This window comes from Peromyscus maniculatus, chromosome 18 (assembly GCF_049852395.1).
Source record: "Peromyscus maniculatus bairdii isolate BWxNUB_F1_BW_parent chromosome 18, HU_Pman_BW_mat_3.1, whole genome shotgun sequence".
In the NCBI taxonomy this organism is placed as follows: domain Eukaryota; kingdom Metazoa; phylum Chordata; class Mammalia; order Rodentia; family Cricetidae; genus Peromyscus; species Peromyscus maniculatus.
Genome location: NC_134869.1, coordinates 10,991,773 through 11,012,311, shown reverse-complemented (window position 1 = coordinate 11,012,311; position 20,539 = coordinate 10,991,773). Strand labels below are relative to the sequence as shown.

Here is a 20,539-nt window from a genome sequence, read left to right as displayed (position 1 = left end):
TGATATATAATTTACAAGATTAATATATATATGTATATATACATACATACATACATACATACATACATTTTAAACTTTGTTAAGATATGGTTATATAGAGTATTAACTAATTCTAGAAAAAAGGCTTCAATTAGCTGCATATTATGTCTTTGAGTTCAGTCTCTTATCAGTTTTCTGCAGGAAATCATGGCCAAGCCTAACATCAACTGAAGTTTCCAGGAAGAAGATGGGGCCCCACAACAATAACAATTCCACTTGGACAATAATAATATCATTAAGTTGACAAACAGCATCTACAGATCAACTTTGAAATACAAGGTGCTCAGAGCAATTTTGAGATGACTAGCTGAGATGATCCAGTCTCAAAGACTACTTGAATAAGGACTTGAGATAAACCCTGAACTTTGGCATTATACACAGACTGGATAATGAAGGATATAGTTACCTTTCCTAGAATTTGAGAATTAACCTAAAATTTTTTTTTCAGGATAAAGATAACTTCACCCGGGCTGGAGAGATGGCTCAGAGGTTAAGAGCACTGACTGCTCTTCCAGAGGTCCTGAGTTCAATTCCCAGCACCCACATGGTGACTGACAACCATCTGTAATGAGATCTGGCACCCTCTTCTGTATACATAATAAATAAATAAATCTTAAAAAAAAAAAAAGATAACTTCACCCATACCCAGCAGGAAGCAATTTTAAGAATACGACACCCACATTCCCAAAGAGGTAGTGTGGGGTGGGTGGTTTTTTGGTCCTTTTAATGGGTTTGGGGTCTGGGATAATTTTCATTGTTTAGGGAGGTTGGTTACAAGTTGTTGTCAAGGGTTAGGAAAAAGGCTAAGCAAAGGAGATTAGATTTAGGGTTCTTCTTTAAAAAGACAAGACAAGAAAAGAAAAAGACAATTACTAGTTTTAAATACTTTACATTGGATTGGATTGTTTTATATTGTATACAAATTTAAAATTCATATTGTTAGAAAATGCTATATTTTTTCTAATTGTATTTATACAATTCATTTAACAATGTAATGCAATTTTCTGATCTTTGAACATTATTATTACCAACTATTAGGATATAAAGAAATGAAAGTTAGTAGTTAGACATTACAATAGAACTTGTAGTCATATTAGATATGTTTTAAAAATTGAGCAGATATATTTTAGACAGGTCATCTTCAAACCCTTCAGAGATCTACAGAATATGGCATTTAAAATGTTTGATAACTTAAAAATTTTTCTTTTTTGAGACATGTTGGCTCCTGGCAGTACCAATCTACTTCAGAGAAAATATGGGCATTGATGAAACTGCATATGGAGTTAACATTCATTGTGGCAAAAGTTGGCCACTGGACAACAAAGTATCCTCGAATCAACAGGACAAAATGAACAGACAGAACATGAAACAAAGGACTACTGATTCTTGCCAAAACAAGTGTAGTTATAGCTTTATCAAAAGGCAACTTCTGAGGCTAGGACAATATGGCACCATCCCTGAAGTAGCCTTCACAATCCAGAAAAGGTACAGTGCCCTTTTCTTCGATCGCAGCTGAAAAGACAGTGGGCTGATGGCTTCTGGTGTGCAATGGAACAGCAGCAGAAACAGTTATTCTTGAAGAGTAATTAAGCTCACGCCTCTCAATAGTAGAATGGCATTTAATAGAGGGATGTGGAGAAGAAGGTGATGCTGAGATGAAGCCATATATACACAGCCAAGAAGAATGGACAGCTGAATTCAAAAACCGTCAACAATTTCCAGAATTTAAAATCCTGAATCATGACATGACACTAGTGGAATTCACGTGTTTCTGGTACATGGACTGCTCTCACCCAATGTGAGGTTGAATTGTTGACCTTGTGTACATCCTACTTCACAAATGAGTCTGTCAGATACGCTAAGCCTATAGGCTGAAGATGATGCCCCAACACTGCGGAGAAACCTCAGGTGACCGTCCAGGCAGCTGGCTGTTTCTGTCAACTCACAAATTTTTGAGAAGTTGCTTGCATGCACTTCCTGTTTTTATTTTTTGTTAGCTAATATTATTTCCTTCTTGGGTCTCTGAGGGAGTTGAAGATTAGTTAGTTATAGTTGAAGATTAGTTAGTTATAATTGAAGATTAATTAGGATAGAAAGTGAATTAGATACATTTTGGACTTACCAAAATAGTATAGGAAATGGAATTATTTTCTCTGATTTGTCGAATAAAAATGGACTAAATATTGTTTAGGTATTTATTACTTGTATATATTGTATATAGTTATTGTACTTTTGTATATAGTTTTTCTTTTGTTAGTTATAACCTTTTGCTTTTTTCTTTTTATTAAAATAGAAAAGAGGAAATATGGTGGTATTTTATTTGTACTGAAATGTGATTTTAATTGTATGTTAATAAATAAAGTTGCCCGGAAGTCAGAGCTATTAGAGCCATAGCAAGATCGTGGCAGTGGTGGCGCACGCGTTTAATCCCAGCGCTTGGTAGACAGAGCTAGGTAGTTCTCTGGGTGTTCAGGTATACAGCCAGCATTGGAGACATATGCCTTTAAGACCTGGAGGGCTGTACTTACAGGCAGTGATGAGGCAGTCATGTGTTTGGGTTTACAACCAATGAGAAGACAGAACAGAAAGACTATGTAAAGACATACACACAGGAAGTAGCTCTCTTTCGGAGAAGTAGGAACACCGCAGGAGGAAGGGTAAGATTTTAGCTCTGAGCTATGACCTCTTGGCTTTCTCTTTTACATTGGTTCTGTGTTTCTTATTTAATAAGACAGTTGGTTACATCTACACTGAAGAAATGAGACCCTCTGTCTCATTCAGCTGCAAACAAGTCATGCAGACACATGCAGAATTCGAGTCTTCATGAGTCACCCATTATAATGTAAGACTTTGTGATGCCACACATTAGAGTTATTCATATTACTATAAGTAATCCCATACCTATACTCCTGTATTAACCTCAATAAACTCATTAATTTGAGGGAAAAGGAATTACACAGTCTTCCCTGAGAGGCAGATACATAAAGGGGAACTGATAAGTAATACAAATGGCCAACTTCTGGCTTCCTTTTTATTTTCTGTACTGAGACAAAGGCTTAGTAGGCTGTGTCTTCCACCAGCAGGCTGTGTCTTCCAGTTGTCTGGCTCAGGACAGATAGGTATGTTCACAGTCAGTCCTGAACATGGTCACCTGAAGCTTCATGTGATCACCCAGACTGTCACCCACAGTCAGAGTACCTAGTTTGGTCCTGTGCTTGTTCCAGCCAGAGTCCAAGAGTTTCCAGCTTGGGTAAGCTATCTCTGTGGTTTTCCCCATCATGATCTTGACCTCACTCTGGTTGTTTATGGATGTTTGAACATTTAGAAATAGAAAAAAGGAGCTGGGCATAGTGATGCATGCCTTGATCTCAACCAGTTGGGAAATGAGGAGGAGAATTGAAGACTGACTGCAGTGCAAGTGCCAGGAGAGCCTGTGTCTCAAAAAAGTCAAGTTAACTGTGCCACCATTCTCATGGCTGCTGAGGCCAGATTTGGGGAGTCTGAAGCCAGGCTGTATCCTGAGCAGCTGTGAATAAGCTTGAGGAGGCTCTCCCTTGGGTCACCTGAACCATGTAAAAAGGAGAAGAAACCAGCAGACCCCTGAGACACTCCCCTGCCTGTAGAAGACAGGAAAATTGACATTCACAGAGGGGGAGTCTCAAGCCTGAACATTGACAACCGGCTAGGCAAAGTCTTATCCCCCAGTTCATTTCCTGAACATGATCCAACTACCAAGAGTGGGCTGAGATGAATATTGTAGAAGTCAGATACTGTCCCCTGTCAGCTTGATCTCAGGGCATTTGGAAGAACATGAACCCTCCTCTGGATGGGACATCAGTGAGATAAGAAGCAGGACCATGCAGAAGGGATTTCTGTCTTTGCTGGGTAAATAACAATATATCCTGGGCAGGGTATCTATTCATGGAAGTGTGATGTTCCACAACTGATTGTTAGAAAGACCAAGCTGTCTGAGGTCTCAACTATACAGCTGACTCCAGGCCTCTTTCTAATTACTGGAATTTGCAGGCAATCCTTTATACTTTTCCATCTAGATCTACTGCCTCATCTCTGGATTCATGTGAGCAATCACATTCTCTGAATATCTTCCCACTCTCTCTATACCACCTCTCTCCTCTGATTTCTTTACCCCCAATACTGTCATCTATGTTCTTAAAATAGTTTATACATCAGTTTAGGGGACATACCTTGCTCCCAAATTCCAGTATATCCACAACGTTTTTGGTCTTCAATAGACTCTATTTAGAAATAAAGTTGAAAATCACATTTATTTGCTTAAAGCTTCAAAATCTGAAATGACACAGAACACCCAAAAGTTTCATCAGTCCTAGGTTGCAAGGATCATGCTTAGGTCCAGAGATTTGGTTGGAGAACATGCATTCCATGCTGACCATGTGACCTGGATTCTCTTTATAGCAATATCATGATAAGAAATGTAATGTTTTGATATAACAAAGCTGTATGATGCAACAACTCTTGAGTCTCTCCCCTTGCTTGTCATGTCCTCCTAATGGATCTTGTACCCAAAGCTAGCAGTGCCACCTCTTCAAGAGCATGTGGATTGGAACAGGCGGCTCCAAAACTAGGCATTTGGCTTTTGTTTACTGGTTGAAGCACCATAGCAGTGATCTACATCATGTTTTACTCCATGATTGTATGCCTGGTTTGTGTGTGTGTGTGTGTATGTGAGTGTGTGTGTGAGTGTGTGTGTGTGTGTGTGTGTGTGTGTGTGTGTTTATGTTTCATTCATGATGCCTCTCAATACCAACACTGAACTCTGACTTGCCACTACATTTTCCTCAGTCTATGTTTCAAGGATTGGGCCATCATACTCTTTCCATGAATTGCTTGCTTTCAATATCTGAGAGCTTACCTGGTCTTAGTGGCTCCAACCAGACCTGTCCAGAGCTAGGCACATCTTCACTAACAACCTCATAGCTTGAGTTAGCTCTACTGCCACTCTGGGGGAATCTTCATAACTAACTATGTGACTTAGAGCCCACCAATGTCTACAAGTCTGAGGATTTCCCTGGGTGAATATTCACTTCAGAGGTCTCATCCCTACTACTCCCCATTGTCCTAACCTCATTTCTAAGCATTCTTTCTTTCTCAAATTATTGATTATGAATTTTAAGGAGGGGAAAATCCAACCCTGGACAGTGCATGCAAAGTGAACTTTCAACTTCATTTAGATAAAGTTTCTAATGAAGCAGAGGCCTAGATTTCTGGCTTTGGAAGGAGGATTATTACTAATGGCTTCCATTGTGAACCCAGAGGCTCCTGAAAATGGCAACTTGGATTCAAGTCAGCTTTTGGTAAGGTATGTAGAAGGGATGAAATAGCTATACCAGGTGACATCAGCACATGGACATTCTACTGTATCCTGGAGAGCCCTGGCATTCCATGTGATGTCACCAGTGTTGTGGCAACGCCAACTGTCATTGGGGCATTTGTGCAGTGTATTGTGTTTCACCTACAGACATGCTGCCTAGACTGAACAGGATTCTTGGAAGACAGGATGGAGAGCACAGGGAGACCAAAGGGAGGCAGAAGGAAGATGGCCTTCAGTCTCCATGTCATACATCAAGAAATAAATGGTTCTGGGGAAAGCGCAGTGAGTCCTGGGAAAGGGATGGGGAGCTTCCTGAAGGAGGAAGGCTTGATCTGATCCTTCCAGGAGTAGGGCTAACCAGGTGAGAATTTCTGAGAAGTAATGGGCCTATTTTAGTCCTCAGAGTTCTTCAAGAGCAGAACAAAGTCGAGGATTTTCAAGGTTAGTTTGGTAGAGAGCCAGGGATGGTCAAGGCTGCAGCTGCTCTGGTGAGGGCCCTCTGCTTTCACTGGGAAGGAAGCCCAGAGGGACTAAAGAGGTTTCAGTACCAGCCCAGCAACTCACACACACTGGATGCCTTTTGGTGTGTGTCACTAATAACAAGGAGAGTAAAGTCCCCTGACCAATGCTAGAGATTCTCACATTTTAAATAACAACCACTGGCAAGGCAGGAGCCACCAAGTATTGCTGCATGTCAGTGATCCCTAAGGTTTCTGAGTTCATGCCTTCTCACTAGCCAGTCATCTTCCCTCTATCTTGAGTGCAGAACTGGGACACCACTCTTCCTGTAAGTATTTCTTCTTGGTGTCAGAGGGCTCACCTATGGAAGCCCAGTCTTTAGGTATTTTCAGTCACATCTTTCAATAGTTGATAACACCTTTGATAACATCCTGATGGATGGAATATATTCTGGTGAAGCTTTTGGCAAAAGTTTCATCATTACGTATGTGACTTATCATTGTTCTGACAGGACCCACATAATCCTCCACTATCCCCATACATTGTAACTGCCCCGTGGGTCTTCCCTAATTTGCTTGTTCACCTTGTGGAACTGATCTTCCTTTCCCATTATCCTGAGCTAATTTCTTAGCATCCTTTATTTCTCATCTTATTAGTTAGCATTCTTCAGGATGAGAAGAGCCATTCCTGGGCAGTGTTTGGACGAGTCTTGCCCTCCACACATGATGAACTTAAGAATTAGAATGAACTAGATTCTAATGAATCAGTGAGATCTCTGGATTGGAATGACGAGGTACTGAAGGCCCTCCCCTGTCTCAGGGAAGGTGCTGGAAAGGGCAGCTTGGCTTTTGGTGAATTGGAGAAGAGTTTGTTATCAGATAGGTGACGACATTAGCAGTGACCCTAACTGTCCCTTCTCTGGAAATTCTATTGTATCCTGAGTGTCATTGGCATCTTTTGTGAAATCACCAATGTTGTGGCAATGCCAAATGCCATTGAGGCATTCATTAAGTGTATAAGGGTTCACCAATCAACATGTCGGCAAAACTGAGCACACTAATTGGCATAGAAAGCCCTGGATTTCTAAGCAGCAGTTGATGCCAGACATGATCATTCTCTTAATGGGGTTCAGTAGCTGTGATCATTTGAAGCAATGGGCCTATGCAGCTTACCCGGGTTCCTAAAGAGCAGATCAAAAGTGGAGGATATCTGATGATTAGTTGGCAAAGGGCCAGGAAATGTCAGGGAAGCAGCTGCTTTGCTGGGACCTTTTTCAGTTCATTATGATTGTCAACAAATGCTAAAGGGGGCCAAAAACCACTGATGAGATTTCAGGGTAGGATGTTGCTGCACTTTATTCTCAGTGGATTTCTGTAGATTTCATGGATATCTGATATAAATAACAGGAAGGGAAACTTACTGTCCATGTACCAAGGTCAGAGACATTGAGTTGCCTTTAGTCCTGCACACAGGTTATCAGGGATGGGAGATTCAAAGCACCAGGCAATCCAGGACTTTTTTGCATCATATCAGGTATCGGCTGACAATTCCAAACCAACATGGCTGGCCTTCCTTATGCCTTTCAGGGACAGTGGGGCTGCAGTAGGTCAAAAGGCATATATCTATCCTTAGAGATTGGAGACAGACACATGGCTTATGGGACCCAGTTTAAGGATATTTGCTCTGATTTTTGAGGGCTTCACCGGGTGCCATGCATTTCTTCTTCCTCAGGACTCCTCTGGGACTCCACATGATCTCTCTTGGCCCTATGCCATTCGTCTGTACAAATTCACTGTGTTTATGTACCTACAGGGACTATTAGGAAGGCATCATCCACACCCTTCTTCCTCACTGAGCAGGAGCAGCAGCTGAACCAGGTGGATAAACTGACCCTTCAGCTACAGATGATGACCAATGAGAGGAATGAACTGCTGGAACTCCTGGCACTTTATAACAACAATGAGTTGAACAACAGGTACTCATCATGCCCTTTTCTCTGGTAACTGTCTTGACCCTACTGTGTACTGAGTGCATTTGAGAGGCAGAACTGAAGCCTGTAGGAGTGAGATAGGACATAGGCTGTTCTGATTCCTCCAAATGAAACCCAGAGCCTGTGGCCTGAATCACAACCTACAGAGTAGGGCATTAGGGAGTAAGATCACAACATGCATTTCAAGAGGCCTTGACAGGCATTGGCTTTTAGGAGATGCTCAGTGCTCTGAATTGATATTTACTTTTGCTTTTTGCTATGGGAGCAGCTTGAAGGGCCTGATGGTCCTACTCAGTCCATCTGTGTGTGACCCGAAGGCCTGGAATTCAATTCTGCTCCTCTCAGCTTGTTCCTTACACTATGAGACAATGCCCCCTATCTGCATTTCTGTGACATTTTATCTGTGTATGGGAGTTTATACAGCCATCCTCATGTAGTGCCTCCTCCATGGCAATACTGATTATGAGTTCTGGGTATCCTTACAAGGAGAAAGAATCTGTGTTCTCAAGACAGTAGGAATGCCATTGCAGATTTCAGATAGACCTGGATCTGTGCCATAGACTCCAAGACCTTCTTAGAGAGCTAGTCTACCCGTCCAGGGCTACTGAGGGAGCTCAGGTAGTCCTGTCTCCTTCCCTATTGACACCCAGCCTTTCCTGGCCATGGGACAGTGAGGCAAGTCTAATGCACACGAGGAGATCCAGTATAGAATTCAGGGTGTGACATCCAGTGGGCTAGTGTAGTACAAAACAGAACCTTAATTCATGTGGTCCCTGACACCCGTGTTCATGGGGTTCTTTTCTCCTGGGCCATGCCCTACCACAGGCTGAAATCTGAGATTGACATGCTGAAAACACAGCATAAGAAGGAGATGTCAGATGTAAAGAAATTCCCCAAGGAGGTTTGTGAGGCCTCGTACAAGTGCAAGAAGCTGAGTGAGCAGACCAACTCCTACCAGTGAGTGCCTAATTTAGTAATTTACTAATTTAGTAAAAATTGGTAAGGACTGCTGTCTGAAGTTTTTCTAGTCCTGCCTGATGCAGCTATCAGGAGGAATCTATCCAATCTAACTCCTGCATCAAATGGTCCCAAATAAACACACTGAGGCTTATATTACTTACAAACTGTATGGTTGATGGCTTAAGTTTCTTGCTAGTTAGCTCTATCATCTTAACTTAACCCATTTTGTTAATCTATATTTTGCCACATGGCTTCTGCATGGCCAGGCTGCTGGCATGTTTCTCCTTGGGTGGCAGCTGGCATATGCTCTACCTCTGACTTTCTTCTTTGTCTCGTCTGGATTTTTCTACCTGGCTCCATCCTGCCTTGCCATAGGCTAAAGCAGCTTATTTATTAACCAATGGGAGCAACACATATTCACAGTATACAGTAAAACATCCCTCAGCACCTTCTTCACCTTAGAACAAAGTTGGGCTGTGGTTCTAGTCTGTTTACCTCTTAGCAAGCAGCCTGCCTTATATTTCTTGGACTTGTGCCTCCTAAACTGAGTTCTCCAAAGAGTGAAGAGTCTGAGAGCCCCTCTCAACATTTTCCTGTCAACTTCTGGAGCTTCTAGACAGAAAACATGGTTTGAACCATGAATGGTTTCTGCGGCTCTGGCAGGAGCTAACAGAATGGTTTCTATGGGACACAAAGATGGAATGTATTCCTGCTGGATCTTCTGTCCCGCTCAGAGCATGGATTCCTTCTACCTGCTCATGTTTTCCCAATACTGTGAACAATGAAACACCAGGGTGTGTGTGGGGGAAGCGGGGGATCCAGTTTTCAGAGGAACATGGATCCTTTACAGTCAGGGTCTTCAGAAGTTGTTGGAATTTTTCGGGAATTTGGCTATTCTCTGGCTTTGGCCTGCACCTAAGTGATGCTGCCATGGCTAGTCTGGGTTCCAACCAAGGGCTGTTGGGAATGGGGACAAGGGATCTTGCAGGAATCATGGTATTAGGGAGCAGGAGTGGGAGATGGAGGTGGAGCTCATCATTTTTGGTGACATTTCAGCACCCTCTACAGTCAGCTCCTGAGTGAATGGACTCAGCTAAGGGAAAAAGTGAGCACGTTGAAAGAGAACAACAGAAAGCTGCATGGGGAGCAGATTTCACTACAAGAGTCCTGTGAGGAGTCCAGGAGGCTCTGTGAGGAGGCCCATGAGAAGATCTATGACCTCTGCACAAAGCAGCAGCAGGCAGGTTGAAGCAGCAGGGCCAAGCCCCCACTTGTCTACCCATACACACACATATACACACGCCCATGTAACCATCTACTCACTTATCCACCTGACCCATCCCACCCAATAGTTAATTTCTGTGATCATTTACAAGTCTTTCTGGGGAGTTAGCCTCTTGGAAGGCACTGCATGACTGGCAAGGAAACCCTACTGCTCTGCTAGAAGCTGCAGTCCATTGAGGGAGATGGGTAAATCACATGTCACTCACCAATATGCTAGTATGTGGCAGCAGTACTGTGATGGGAGCCACTTTGGGAGTAGCACAGAGATCTGTGTGAATGAGTTCAAGGGTCTGGGTCTCATTTGCTTGGCATAGGTCATATGAGATCAGAGGCAGAAACAGAATGGAAGGAGGAACGTCCCCTACAAAAGCCAAATGACTTGGTCTTGTGGATATCTTTTTGGGTGTCATATACTATTTTACCCTCTTCTTCTGAGACTGCCATGGTGTTCTCTTTACCAGGCCAAGCTCTTGGTTCACGCTAACAGAAACTTAAGTAACAGCTTGTCAGTACTGTTTGCTCTGAGTGGCAAGGCAAGTTCTCCCATCCTGGATCTTACACTCGGAAGCTCACTGGATGACCAGGGATGTGGCCAGGGCTTATGACAGACAAGGGTCAGGGTGGCAGATTTGAGATTTTAAGAGAACAACTTCTCCAAGTGCACCAACATAGCCCGCAGAAGCACAGCAAGTTTCCCCAGACATGTTTAGTCTCAAAATGATGGAAAGCAGAACTGTGGGTCTCACTTGAAACAGCTAGTGTGAGGAGTCTCAATTCAACTGGTAATGCCATCCTCGTTCAGTTGATGTCCTCCTCATTGCATTCTGTTCACTTATGATTTGTGGTGAGTGTGTGTGTGTGTGTGTGTGTGTGTGTGTGTGTGTGTGGTGTATACATGCCTGAGTATGCTTACATTTGTGGGTTTGTTGGAAGGCCAGATGATGACATCAAGTGACCTCTGTTGCTTTCTCCCTTATTCCCTTTAGCCCGGGTCTCTCACTGAACCTGAAAATTTCTCTTCTGGCTAAGTGGATAGCCACAGGTCTTTGGATCCCTGTTTCCTCACACTAGAGCTTCCTGTCTTTTACTGTCTCATCTCATTGATAAATGATTCATTTGGTCAGAAAGTAAACTGACTTGTTGGTTTCTCTTAATTTCTGCACTTTTTTATTGGATTGGAACAAATGCATTTTGTAATAAAAAAATCAAACAATGCAGCTATTTTTAAAATCAATGTAGACTTTTCTTTCACTGAATAGAGATAACGTCCCATGAAATGTCTGGTTTGTCTTACTGGCCTACACAACATGGAACCTGACATTTTGATGCTCACTCTATCATATGTATAGCTGTGTCTTAGGAAAGACTCCTCCTACTAGTTGAATAGAATACTGCATTTCAGGAAAGTGCTATGGGTGACCTAAGTAGCCTCCTACTGACTAACTGGGGCTGTTTTCACATCATATGCACTGTAATCCAGTCAAAAGTTGTTGGGTAATGACAATGGTGATTTCCATTCTCAAGTGCAATCAATGTCTTTTGTGTCAGAATCTGGGAAGGTTTAGTGAGGAGACTATGATGGGTCAACTTGGATCTATCAGGAGGCTTCATGTCCAGCCCTCTTCCATGGGCACTTGGTATTGTGTGGTCAAACTCATTTGTGCAGAGGTTGTTATTTATCTGTACAATCATTGAGTCTGTGATAAAAACTGTCCTAGGAGGGGAAATAATTTCAGGACAGGGCAAAAGCCTGGCTGTGTCTAAGAGGCTTGTAGACAGCAGGGAGGACCCACTACCTCTCCCTGTAGTACAAAAGGAGTTGCAACATTCCAGCCTCGTCCCTTGCCCTTCTGGGTTCAAGAGAGGTGTGTGTGTGTGTATTTGTGTGTTTTCTTATGTGTAATTTTGTGGGTATGAAAATATGTGTTTGAGCCTCTATATGTATGTTCACTCACTCACGGAACAATGGAACATCTTTAAGAATGGTGGAGACAGATTTGAATGAGAAAGTACTGTGCCTAATCTGGTTAGTACCACTTTGCATCAGTCAAAGAACAGATGGTGTTGTTCATCATTCTGCATGTCCACACAGTTAACTACAACAAAAGACAGAAAACTGATGAAGGCTAAAAGTTTTTCAGGTATTTTTAGGTTTTTCAGGAAGAGGCAGAATTATTTATCTGCAAAGAAATCCTCTCGAGAAAAACAATAGGGTCCATAAAGGTGAGAAAGAAGCTACTGAGAGGCAGGAAAGGCTGCCTGAGGGTTTGTATCCTTCTCTGCTCTGGGCGAATGGTGGCTGACCACTGATGACTTCCCTGCATCCTGTTTTGTTCCTCTCCTCATTGTCTGCTGCCATTTTCCTTTCACCTTTGCCTCACTTGGTTCAGCTAACCTTGTCCTTGGAACTTGGCCTGGATTTTATTCTCTGAGGAATTCTGAACTGCAGAGGGTCTTGTGGCTGCATCTCAGCCCAGCAAAAGTCGCACAGCTATGCTGAGGTGTGAGAAGAGGCTGTCTCAGTGCACCCCTTAGGCTCATCACACTCTAAAGCACCCACTCAATGTTGTCTCTGCAGCACTCAGAAACTGCTTTTATTCCAAACTTCTTCATACTGAGTTAAAATTGGCCTGATGGAAGGTTGGAAGAAATGAGAAATATCAGATATTGGTAGGAGTATAAGATGTTGTAGGCCTGTGAGAAGCTCTTTAAAATTATTCAGAATGTTGAATGCAGACTCCAAGTGGACCATTGATTCCAGAGTGGTCCACAGAGTAGAGAGGACAACAGGGTTACAGGAGGACTCATCATAATACTCCCAACTAGAAACTACTCAGATGCCCATCCTTGATGAGTGCAAACATACAATGTGGTCCATGGAATATAGTTAAACATGGAATAATACATGCAATCCTTTCGCTGAGTTAGTCAACCTTCTGTTACTCAAAGAAATCCCTGACACAGTCATCTTACTTGGAGGAAAGGTTAATATAGACTCCTGAGTTTAGAGATTTTCTAGTTTCTGAGCATGTTGCTTTGGGCCTAAATTGAGGCAACCTGTGCTTTAGAGAGCTTCTTTAGGAGGAAGCTGCCCTCCCTGGAGGCACTGGGAAGCGTTGAGTGAGAGCAAGGGGCTGGCCCATTGCCATCCAATGGTCCTGTGCTGGGGAACTAAGCCTTCAATTCACAGACTGGAGAACTTGCTAGGAGAGCTTGGATTACTGGTAAATGAACCCTGGGGTTCACCTGTCTGTGTACAGGTTTACAAGGCAAGCATTACATTGACTGATCTGCACACTGAATTCTTCTCCCAGATCACCAGGCATGCATGTGTTATACAGACACACAGGCAGGCAACACCTGCACATATAAAGTAAAAATAAAATGAAAAATTATCTAAACAGAGTAAAAGTACACAATCTTCTCCACATCACTGTGTTCAGAGCATCTTGCGTTTTCCTTTCTCTCTACTGGAATATGGGTAGAGAGGCTGTTGGTTAATGAGAGGTCACTTTCTTCTTCATAGTATCTCAGGTGATCTCATATTACATCAGTGTTTTCTGGTAAAGCAAACATGTAGTGTGCTTGTATGTGTGCATCCATGTACATGTATGTATTCAAGTATGTGTGTGTGTGTGTGTGTGTGTGTGTGTGTGTGTGTGTGTGTATGCGTCTATATATCCAGGGGTGCAGACAACCCTCTCCTAAAAACACAATCTTGTAATGGACAGGAACATCAAAGACTTGAGGAAGATCTTCAGTCCCTGATGAAGCAGAAGGAGCTGCTCACCCGGCAAAGGGACTTGGCAGCAAAGCTTCAGCATCCCTTCCCTGTGTCCCAGATGAGGTAGGAGCCCAGGATTCCAGAAGCAGGTGGATCAAGTGGGTCCACTGTACCTGGATCTGTGTCCTCTTTGAGTTTCTGTTCAATTGGCAAAGCTTCCAGCCACAGCCAGGAAGAGAACACCTCAGAGTGTCATTGCTGACTCAGTCAATAGGAACTTATGTCCAGGAAGCAATATGCTTCCTCCTTGGTCTTATGGGGATTGTGTCCCCTTCTTCCCTTCTGAGAACTCTAGTATGCTCCGAGTATCTCAAATCTAACATTAGATCTCCCAAATATTCCCATGGCATCCAGAAACCTAGAAGGGGAATCATCAATCATGAAGGAAAGTGTGTCCTCCTGCAACTTTATTTTCCATCAGGAACATCACATTTAGAGATAAGTGTCTACCCTTTGGAAGATTTGAATACAGCACACTTCTGCTGATTGCAGGCTCTCTGCAGTGTTTATCAGTTTCTCATGAGAAGATTTACTCTGGTCATGAGTAGGAGTTGACAAGCTAATCCCATGCAGGGGAAGGGCTGTAGGATTAATCAGAGCCTTCTCTGCATTGCTGTGTAGGCTCCACTAGAGGGCAGGCATAGAATTTTCCAGGAGGTTCTCATTCACCTGCGATCTAATCAAGGCCAGCAACATTTGTCCTGACCTATCCCTCAGACCTTCTCATATTGATATTTCTCCAAAATAATGTCTTTGAACTGTTGGAGAAATATGCTGTTTCTTCTAATCCAGCACAGTGTGTATTTTCCAGTTCAACTTCTAGCAGTTTTTGAAAGTTGAGAAAAAAAAAAATCCTGCCCAGGTGCTCTCTGACCCTTTTCCCTTGGGGAAGCAGGGAATGAGCTCAGCTGAGAGGTAATGCCCGATTGTCTAGCTGAGTATATCTGGTGAGGGCTCAAAAGCTGACATGGCAGGTCCTCACCAGGCTTGTGTCCCAGCTGCATTTCTTCCCTAGGTTTGAAAACCTCCAGCAGGAACTGGAGCAGACCACAGCCCAGGATGAGAGCCTCCTGCAGATGGAGCTGCTGAAGCAGAAACACTATGTCCCAGGCAAGTCAGCCAACATTGAGCCCCATCCCCAGCAGCCAGGGTGTTCATGGGTTGTGTTTCCTTCCTTAACTTTTGTTTACTAGGAATGAATAGGCCCTGATTTTCTTGCCATGAGCAAAGCAAAACTGTTTCTGAATCATATTTTCTTTTCTGATTTTCCCTGACAGTACCTGTTAAGGAGACTGGGAAGGGTGGAAGAAGCCAAAGACACCTTGAAGGCATGACATTCTACACTCCAGGTTCAAGGCCTCCTCAGAAAATGCCACCTCTTTTCAGCTTTGAACTCAATAGTGAGGCAAATATCAACCTACCATGAGGCGGTCCAGCCATAATCGGATCCACATCTGTTGGCTCACTATCCCCAGATAAAAGTTTGTGTAAAAACAAGTCTAATATACAGAGAACACAACACAAATTACTAAGAACCCTGACTCCATATGTGATGGAAATCTGACAAGGAATACTGTGTTAATGTCACACCGCCATCCAGACAGACCACACCAAAAGCATAAGATTCTCTCTAGTGCAGTCTTCAAGCTGATGCCATGTCATGGGCAAGTGTTGCTGAAGATAATTCACTACAGAGAATACGCCAGTTCCTCACCTCTTTTGCTCTTCCATAATGAAATTCCAAAGGAAACTGAAATTTCCTGGTTTTTTTTGGTTTATATCTTAGGATATTTATGCTTTGGTTTTTGGTTTTCTTCATTTTTGTTTAAGGTTGTGTTAATTTTTGTTATACTTTTATTCTTGTCATTGGTTTAATAGTTTGCTAAGGCTATATACTATGTATAATGACTCCTGTTTTGAAAACTCTCATTGAGTAAAATGAATGTATTTTATGAATAAAATAAATTTCAAACTTTTCACTCTAAGACTCTTCTTTAGTCAGATGAGGTTTCACACGCCTGCAAACCCAGAAATCACAGGCTTGTATGTATCTCAGTAAGTTCCAGGAATCTTAGGCTGCACACAGATTTCTCAGCCATGGGCCTCAGGGCTACACAGGGGGATGGCGACTTGGATGTTGGTGTATAGCCTACCTCATGGATACCCACTGCATAATAGAAAAATTAGACATATTGTATCCTTGAAGTCATATAGTTAGCTATGAGTAAAATGTTGTACACTGTACACACATGTTCACGGAACTTCATGTAGACCAAATTAAAGGGAAACACAAGTATATTGTTCCAGGCCACTCAGGAAATGAGAATGCTCATTAAACTTGTATAAAGGAAATCAGGAAATAAAAAGAAATCTGCCTCTGGTTTTCTTGAAATATATCATGAGTGATAAGTGAACAGCAGAGCTGATTTCCTGCAAGACAATTTAGGATATTTTGTGGCGCTTTTGTTTATACTTATGGGTGTTTTGCCACCACATACATGCAATTCCCACAAAGGCCAGGTGAGGGCAGATTCCACCTGCATTTTAAGTTAAAAAGGTTTGTTAGCTGTCTGTCCTGTGAGTCTTCTGAGACAGGAATAAATGCTCTTAATGGATGAGCCATCTCCACAGTCCTGTAATAGACCCTTGTCCTCCCAGCCCTGTGTGCTGTATTCGGTGGATTGGATCACTCCCAACCAAAGACTGAAGTTTATTGAAAACTGTAGGGACAGGCATGCTAATTGTCTTAGGCTGCCACACATCCATTCAGGGCTCTCATAGGATCAGGATCCTGCCCCAGTCACTGACTGTGAGAATGGAACAGATTTGCTAGATCTCTTCTAGGCTGACAACACCTATTAAGCCTGTCTGATGTAATAAAAATTGAGAAGACCCTCCTGGGGGCGGAGGTAGGATGAGAAATCCCTCTTGATGGTCTTGATAAGCAATGTTGGGAGGAACCTCATGACTAGGTGGAGTGGATGGAGTCTGTGTCAGGGGCCACATGTCTCTGGTGCAGAGTGATTCTGTGCAAAACTAAAAAAGGAGAGAAGTGGTTGATGCTCCTCTATTACCACAGCAGATCTCAGATCATATTGAGAAAGTTCTTCCAGAGACTGATTTACTCTGGTGAAGCTCCTCTGGAATAGATCTGACTCCTGAGACTGACAGTGAGGCAGAGATTTAATGTGTAAAGAAAGTTATCCCCTGGGTCTCCAGACTGGAGCTCTCACATCAAGGGTAAGAAGAACCTACTGTCCTCTGATCTTCCTGTGTGTGTGGGAGGGGGTGCCAGGTCTTACCCCACTGAAGCTAAGACATCTGGTTTTTAATTCCTCACGTAAGCTAGAATCTCTCCATCTCATATAATTACTCATTTAATTAGTAACTGTGTGTTCCGTTTGAGAAATTTCAGACTTGTGTTATTTTACTTTCTTGCCCAGAAGGTATAGAAACCTAATAAGCCAGCATCAAATCATCACCTAAAACAGAGGTTAAGGGAATGTGACCATGTGGATTTATAACTGAGATAAGGCTGTTGTGAGACCCAAACTAGTCTAAAAGTTCTCTACCTGGCTGGTGCATTGGTCATGGTTCCATTGGGATAACAACTTATTGAATGAATTTCTATATATACAGAAGGCTAGTGTTTAGAATGACTTAGAGGCTGTGCTCCGGCTATTTGAACATTGGCCGGCTATGATGACAAAGTCCAAGAATCCAGCAGTTTCTCAGTCCACTACACTTGATGTCTCACCCATCAGTAGTATAGTCTGGAATCCCAAAGAAGTTGGCTCCAATGCCAGTGACGGAATGAACTTGCTAGCAAGGTGAGAGCAAGCAGCTAAAGAGCAAAAGCCCCCTTCTTCCATTTCTTTATATGGGCTTCCAGCACAAGGCCTGGCTGATTACAAGTGGGGTTTTTGGGCTTTAAAATATCTGAGGTGAAGGTGTTTCTTCCTCCATCAATATCTAGATTAAAGGAATGTCTTCCTTATGCAAAGATCTGATTACATGTGTATCTTCTATCTTCAAATTAAGCAAAAATACCTCACAGGTGTGCCCCTCAATATTTGGGTTTTGCTTAATTGCAGATGTAGTAAATTTCACAACCAAAAAGAGCCATCACAACTTCACCCCATGTCAACTTGACACACAATTATATCTTTTTATGTCATGATTAATTTCCAAATGGAAAATAACCAGGTCATAATAATCCCTAAACATGATATAATTATTCCAAGTACAAGACAAACACATTATGTATTAGACCAGCTCAAAATTATGCCTAGCATGATTTAACCATCCCTGTACAACTACAAGCACATTATAAAGTTAGAGTAAGTGGTAATGTCCCTTGAGGGACATTTTTTAGTATCTCAAATTTAAATATGATAAACATCAATATTCCTCCTTCTTTTGTAATTAATGTTTTTATTTATTTGTTTATTTTTGTTTTTACATCCTAACCAAAATTTCACCTCCATCCTCTCCTCTCAACCCTCCACCCACCTCCACTCTTCCTGATCCACACCCATTCCTCCTCTTTCTTCTCTTCAGAAATGGGCAGGCCTCCTGTGAATATCTGTCTGCCATGTTATATCAAGTTGTGGTGGGACTAGGCATGACCTCTTCTATTAAGGCTGGATGTAGCAATTCAGTAGGAGGAATGGGGTCCAAAAGCAGGAATTAGAGACAAGCTGTGCTCCCACTGTTAGGAGTCTCACCAGAAGACCAAGTTATACAACAGTGAAATATATGCAGAGTGCCTAGGTCAGTCCCATGTAAGCTACCTGGTTGGTGGTTCACTATGAGCCTAGGTTAGTTAGTTCTGTGGGATGCTTCTGGGGCTCCTGACACCACTATCAAATACAAAAATTTAATTGTTTATTCACTAATTTACATGCATTGGTATTTTTCCTTAATGAATGCCTGTGTGAGGGTGTCGATTCCTCTAGAACTGGAGTTACAAACATTTGTGAGCTGCATTGATTTTTTCATTATTTTAAAAATTAATTATTTCATATGACGAGTGTATGGAAATCTACCGATCAAATTTAAAATAGTAAAATATATCCATTTACTTATTTTGAGAGGGGGAAATACATACATACATATGACAGAGAATGAACATACACAACACATCATGCCATTCTGTCATTCTGTTTATATAGAGGTCAATGAACAAATTAGGAGGAGTAAACTCTTTCCTTCCACCCAACTGGGCATCTCATTGGCCCTTCCCTGGTACTTTCCATGATCAACTCATGGATTTCTACCTTAGAGGGTTTTCTTGTGGTTCTGAAAGTTAGAAAATATTATTATTAAAGTGCATTGTGAAAAATTTGAGCTGAATTTTGTTTCAAATGAATGACACTCTTAATAAAAGCTCACTGTAGTGGAAAGAATTCTTGATGGGAAGAGGGTTGCTGTGTGTCCAGCTTGAAGAAACTGCTTGTCCAGAGTAATACATGGGAAAAGGCAAAAGTGAAGTTACTCTGCCATGCAGGTAAGGGAATTCACTGGAAATAACCAGTGAAAAAGCACCAAGGAAGGTTCCAGGGTGAGTCATTGAAATGCCATGTTTCTTCTTGGCATTGTGCCTTTGAGAGTCTGTCCTTTGTGCCCCGTGCACTTCCCTGGTCTAAGGCTATTGGTCATTTGTGCTGTGCAGGCCCCTGTGGACAGTTCAGGTTTCAGCATTTAACCAGTTTCAGCAATCATCACATACTTTTCCCAATATAACATTCCTACAAGGATCAAAATTTCCAAGGCACTTCAGAAGTTAAATAGCCTTTGTGGTTATTGCATGTTTTAGAATACTAATATCTCAGCCGGGCTGGGCAGTGGTGTTGCAGGCCTTTAATCCCAGCACTCGGGAGGCAGACCCAGGAGGATGTCTGTACGTTTGAGGCCAGCCTGGACTACCAAGTGAATTCCAGGAATGGCTCAACGCTACACAGAGAAACCCTATCTCGAAAAACCAAAAAAAAAAAAAAGAAAGAAAGAAAGGAAGGAAGGGAGGGAGGGAGGGAGGGAGGGAGGGAGGGAGGGAGGGAGGGAGAGAGAGAGAGAGAGAGAGAGAGAGAAAGAAAGAAAGAAAGAAAGAAAGAAAGAAAGAAAGAAAGAAAGAAAGAAAGAAAGAAAAGAAAATCTTGGACTCACAGACTTAATCTACAGATATAAGTTGACCTCCTGAGTACCAACTGTGTGGATTATATACATTTCATTTAAAACACGAACTATGCTCAATACATGCACGCCAGGATGTGCCATTCACCATATGATCCAAGCTCTCATCTGAGTAACCAATGAATATGGACATAGCATAATATAAATGGCGTTATAATGCATCTTGTTGTGGCCTGATATAACTTCAAATCTTGACTTGGGCTGATATTTTTAGGAAAAATCAAGTCTCAAAAATAACATAGGAGTAACACTTCCTACCAAGAAGCTTGGACTAACCCAAAATCTGCTTCGGTAATTCTTTCCTACTTCTTTTAACAGAAACATGATCCATAATGTTTGTTTTTCTTACAAGATTTCAGAGAGTTGAACTTAATAGAAAATATTATATCAAGTGTGGAAATGATTTCTCAAAGAAGGATCCCATTGTATTATATTTTAAATTTCAAGGATGATGTGTAATGCCAATCACTCAAGCATTAAC

The 20,539-nt window shown here is 42.1% G+C and overlaps 2 protein-coding genes across 10 annotated transcripts in view; one reads left to right on the top strand and one right to left on the bottom strand.

Annotated features, from left to right (window-relative positions):
- Positions 1 to 20,539, bottom strand: part of LOC143269404 (disks large homolog 5-like) — a 99,130-nt gene that overhangs the window by 39,688 nt on the left and 38,903 nt on the right. For 2 of the 9 annotated variants that reach the window (XM_076554522.1, XM_076554519.1), the window contains exon 3: positions 4,245 to 4,347. The exons of the other annotated variants lie outside the window; for them this stretch is intronic. The gene's annotated coding sequence lies outside the window, so the exon portion shown is untranslated. The remainder of the gene's footprint in view (positions 1 to 4,244; positions 4,348 to 20,539) is intronic. 9 annotated transcript variants of the gene reach the window in all.
- Positions 5,507 to 20,539, top strand: part of LOC143269402 (disks large homolog 5-like) — a 31,900-nt gene continuing 16,867 nt past the window's right edge. The window contains exons 1-6 of the mRNA XM_076554514.1: positions 5,507 to 5,671; positions 7,661 to 7,823; positions 8,664 to 8,795; positions 9,855 to 10,038; positions 13,814 to 13,929; positions 14,882 to 14,976. Coding sequence (XP_076410629.1) covers positions 5,539 to 5,671; positions 7,661 to 7,823; positions 8,664 to 8,795; positions 9,855 to 10,038; positions 13,814 to 13,929; positions 14,882 to 14,976 — 823 coding nt within the window. The 5' untranslated portion in view covers positions 5,507 to 5,538. The remainder of the gene's footprint in view (positions 5,672 to 7,660; positions 7,824 to 8,663; positions 8,796 to 9,854; positions 10,039 to 13,813; positions 13,930 to 14,881; positions 14,977 to 20,539) is intronic.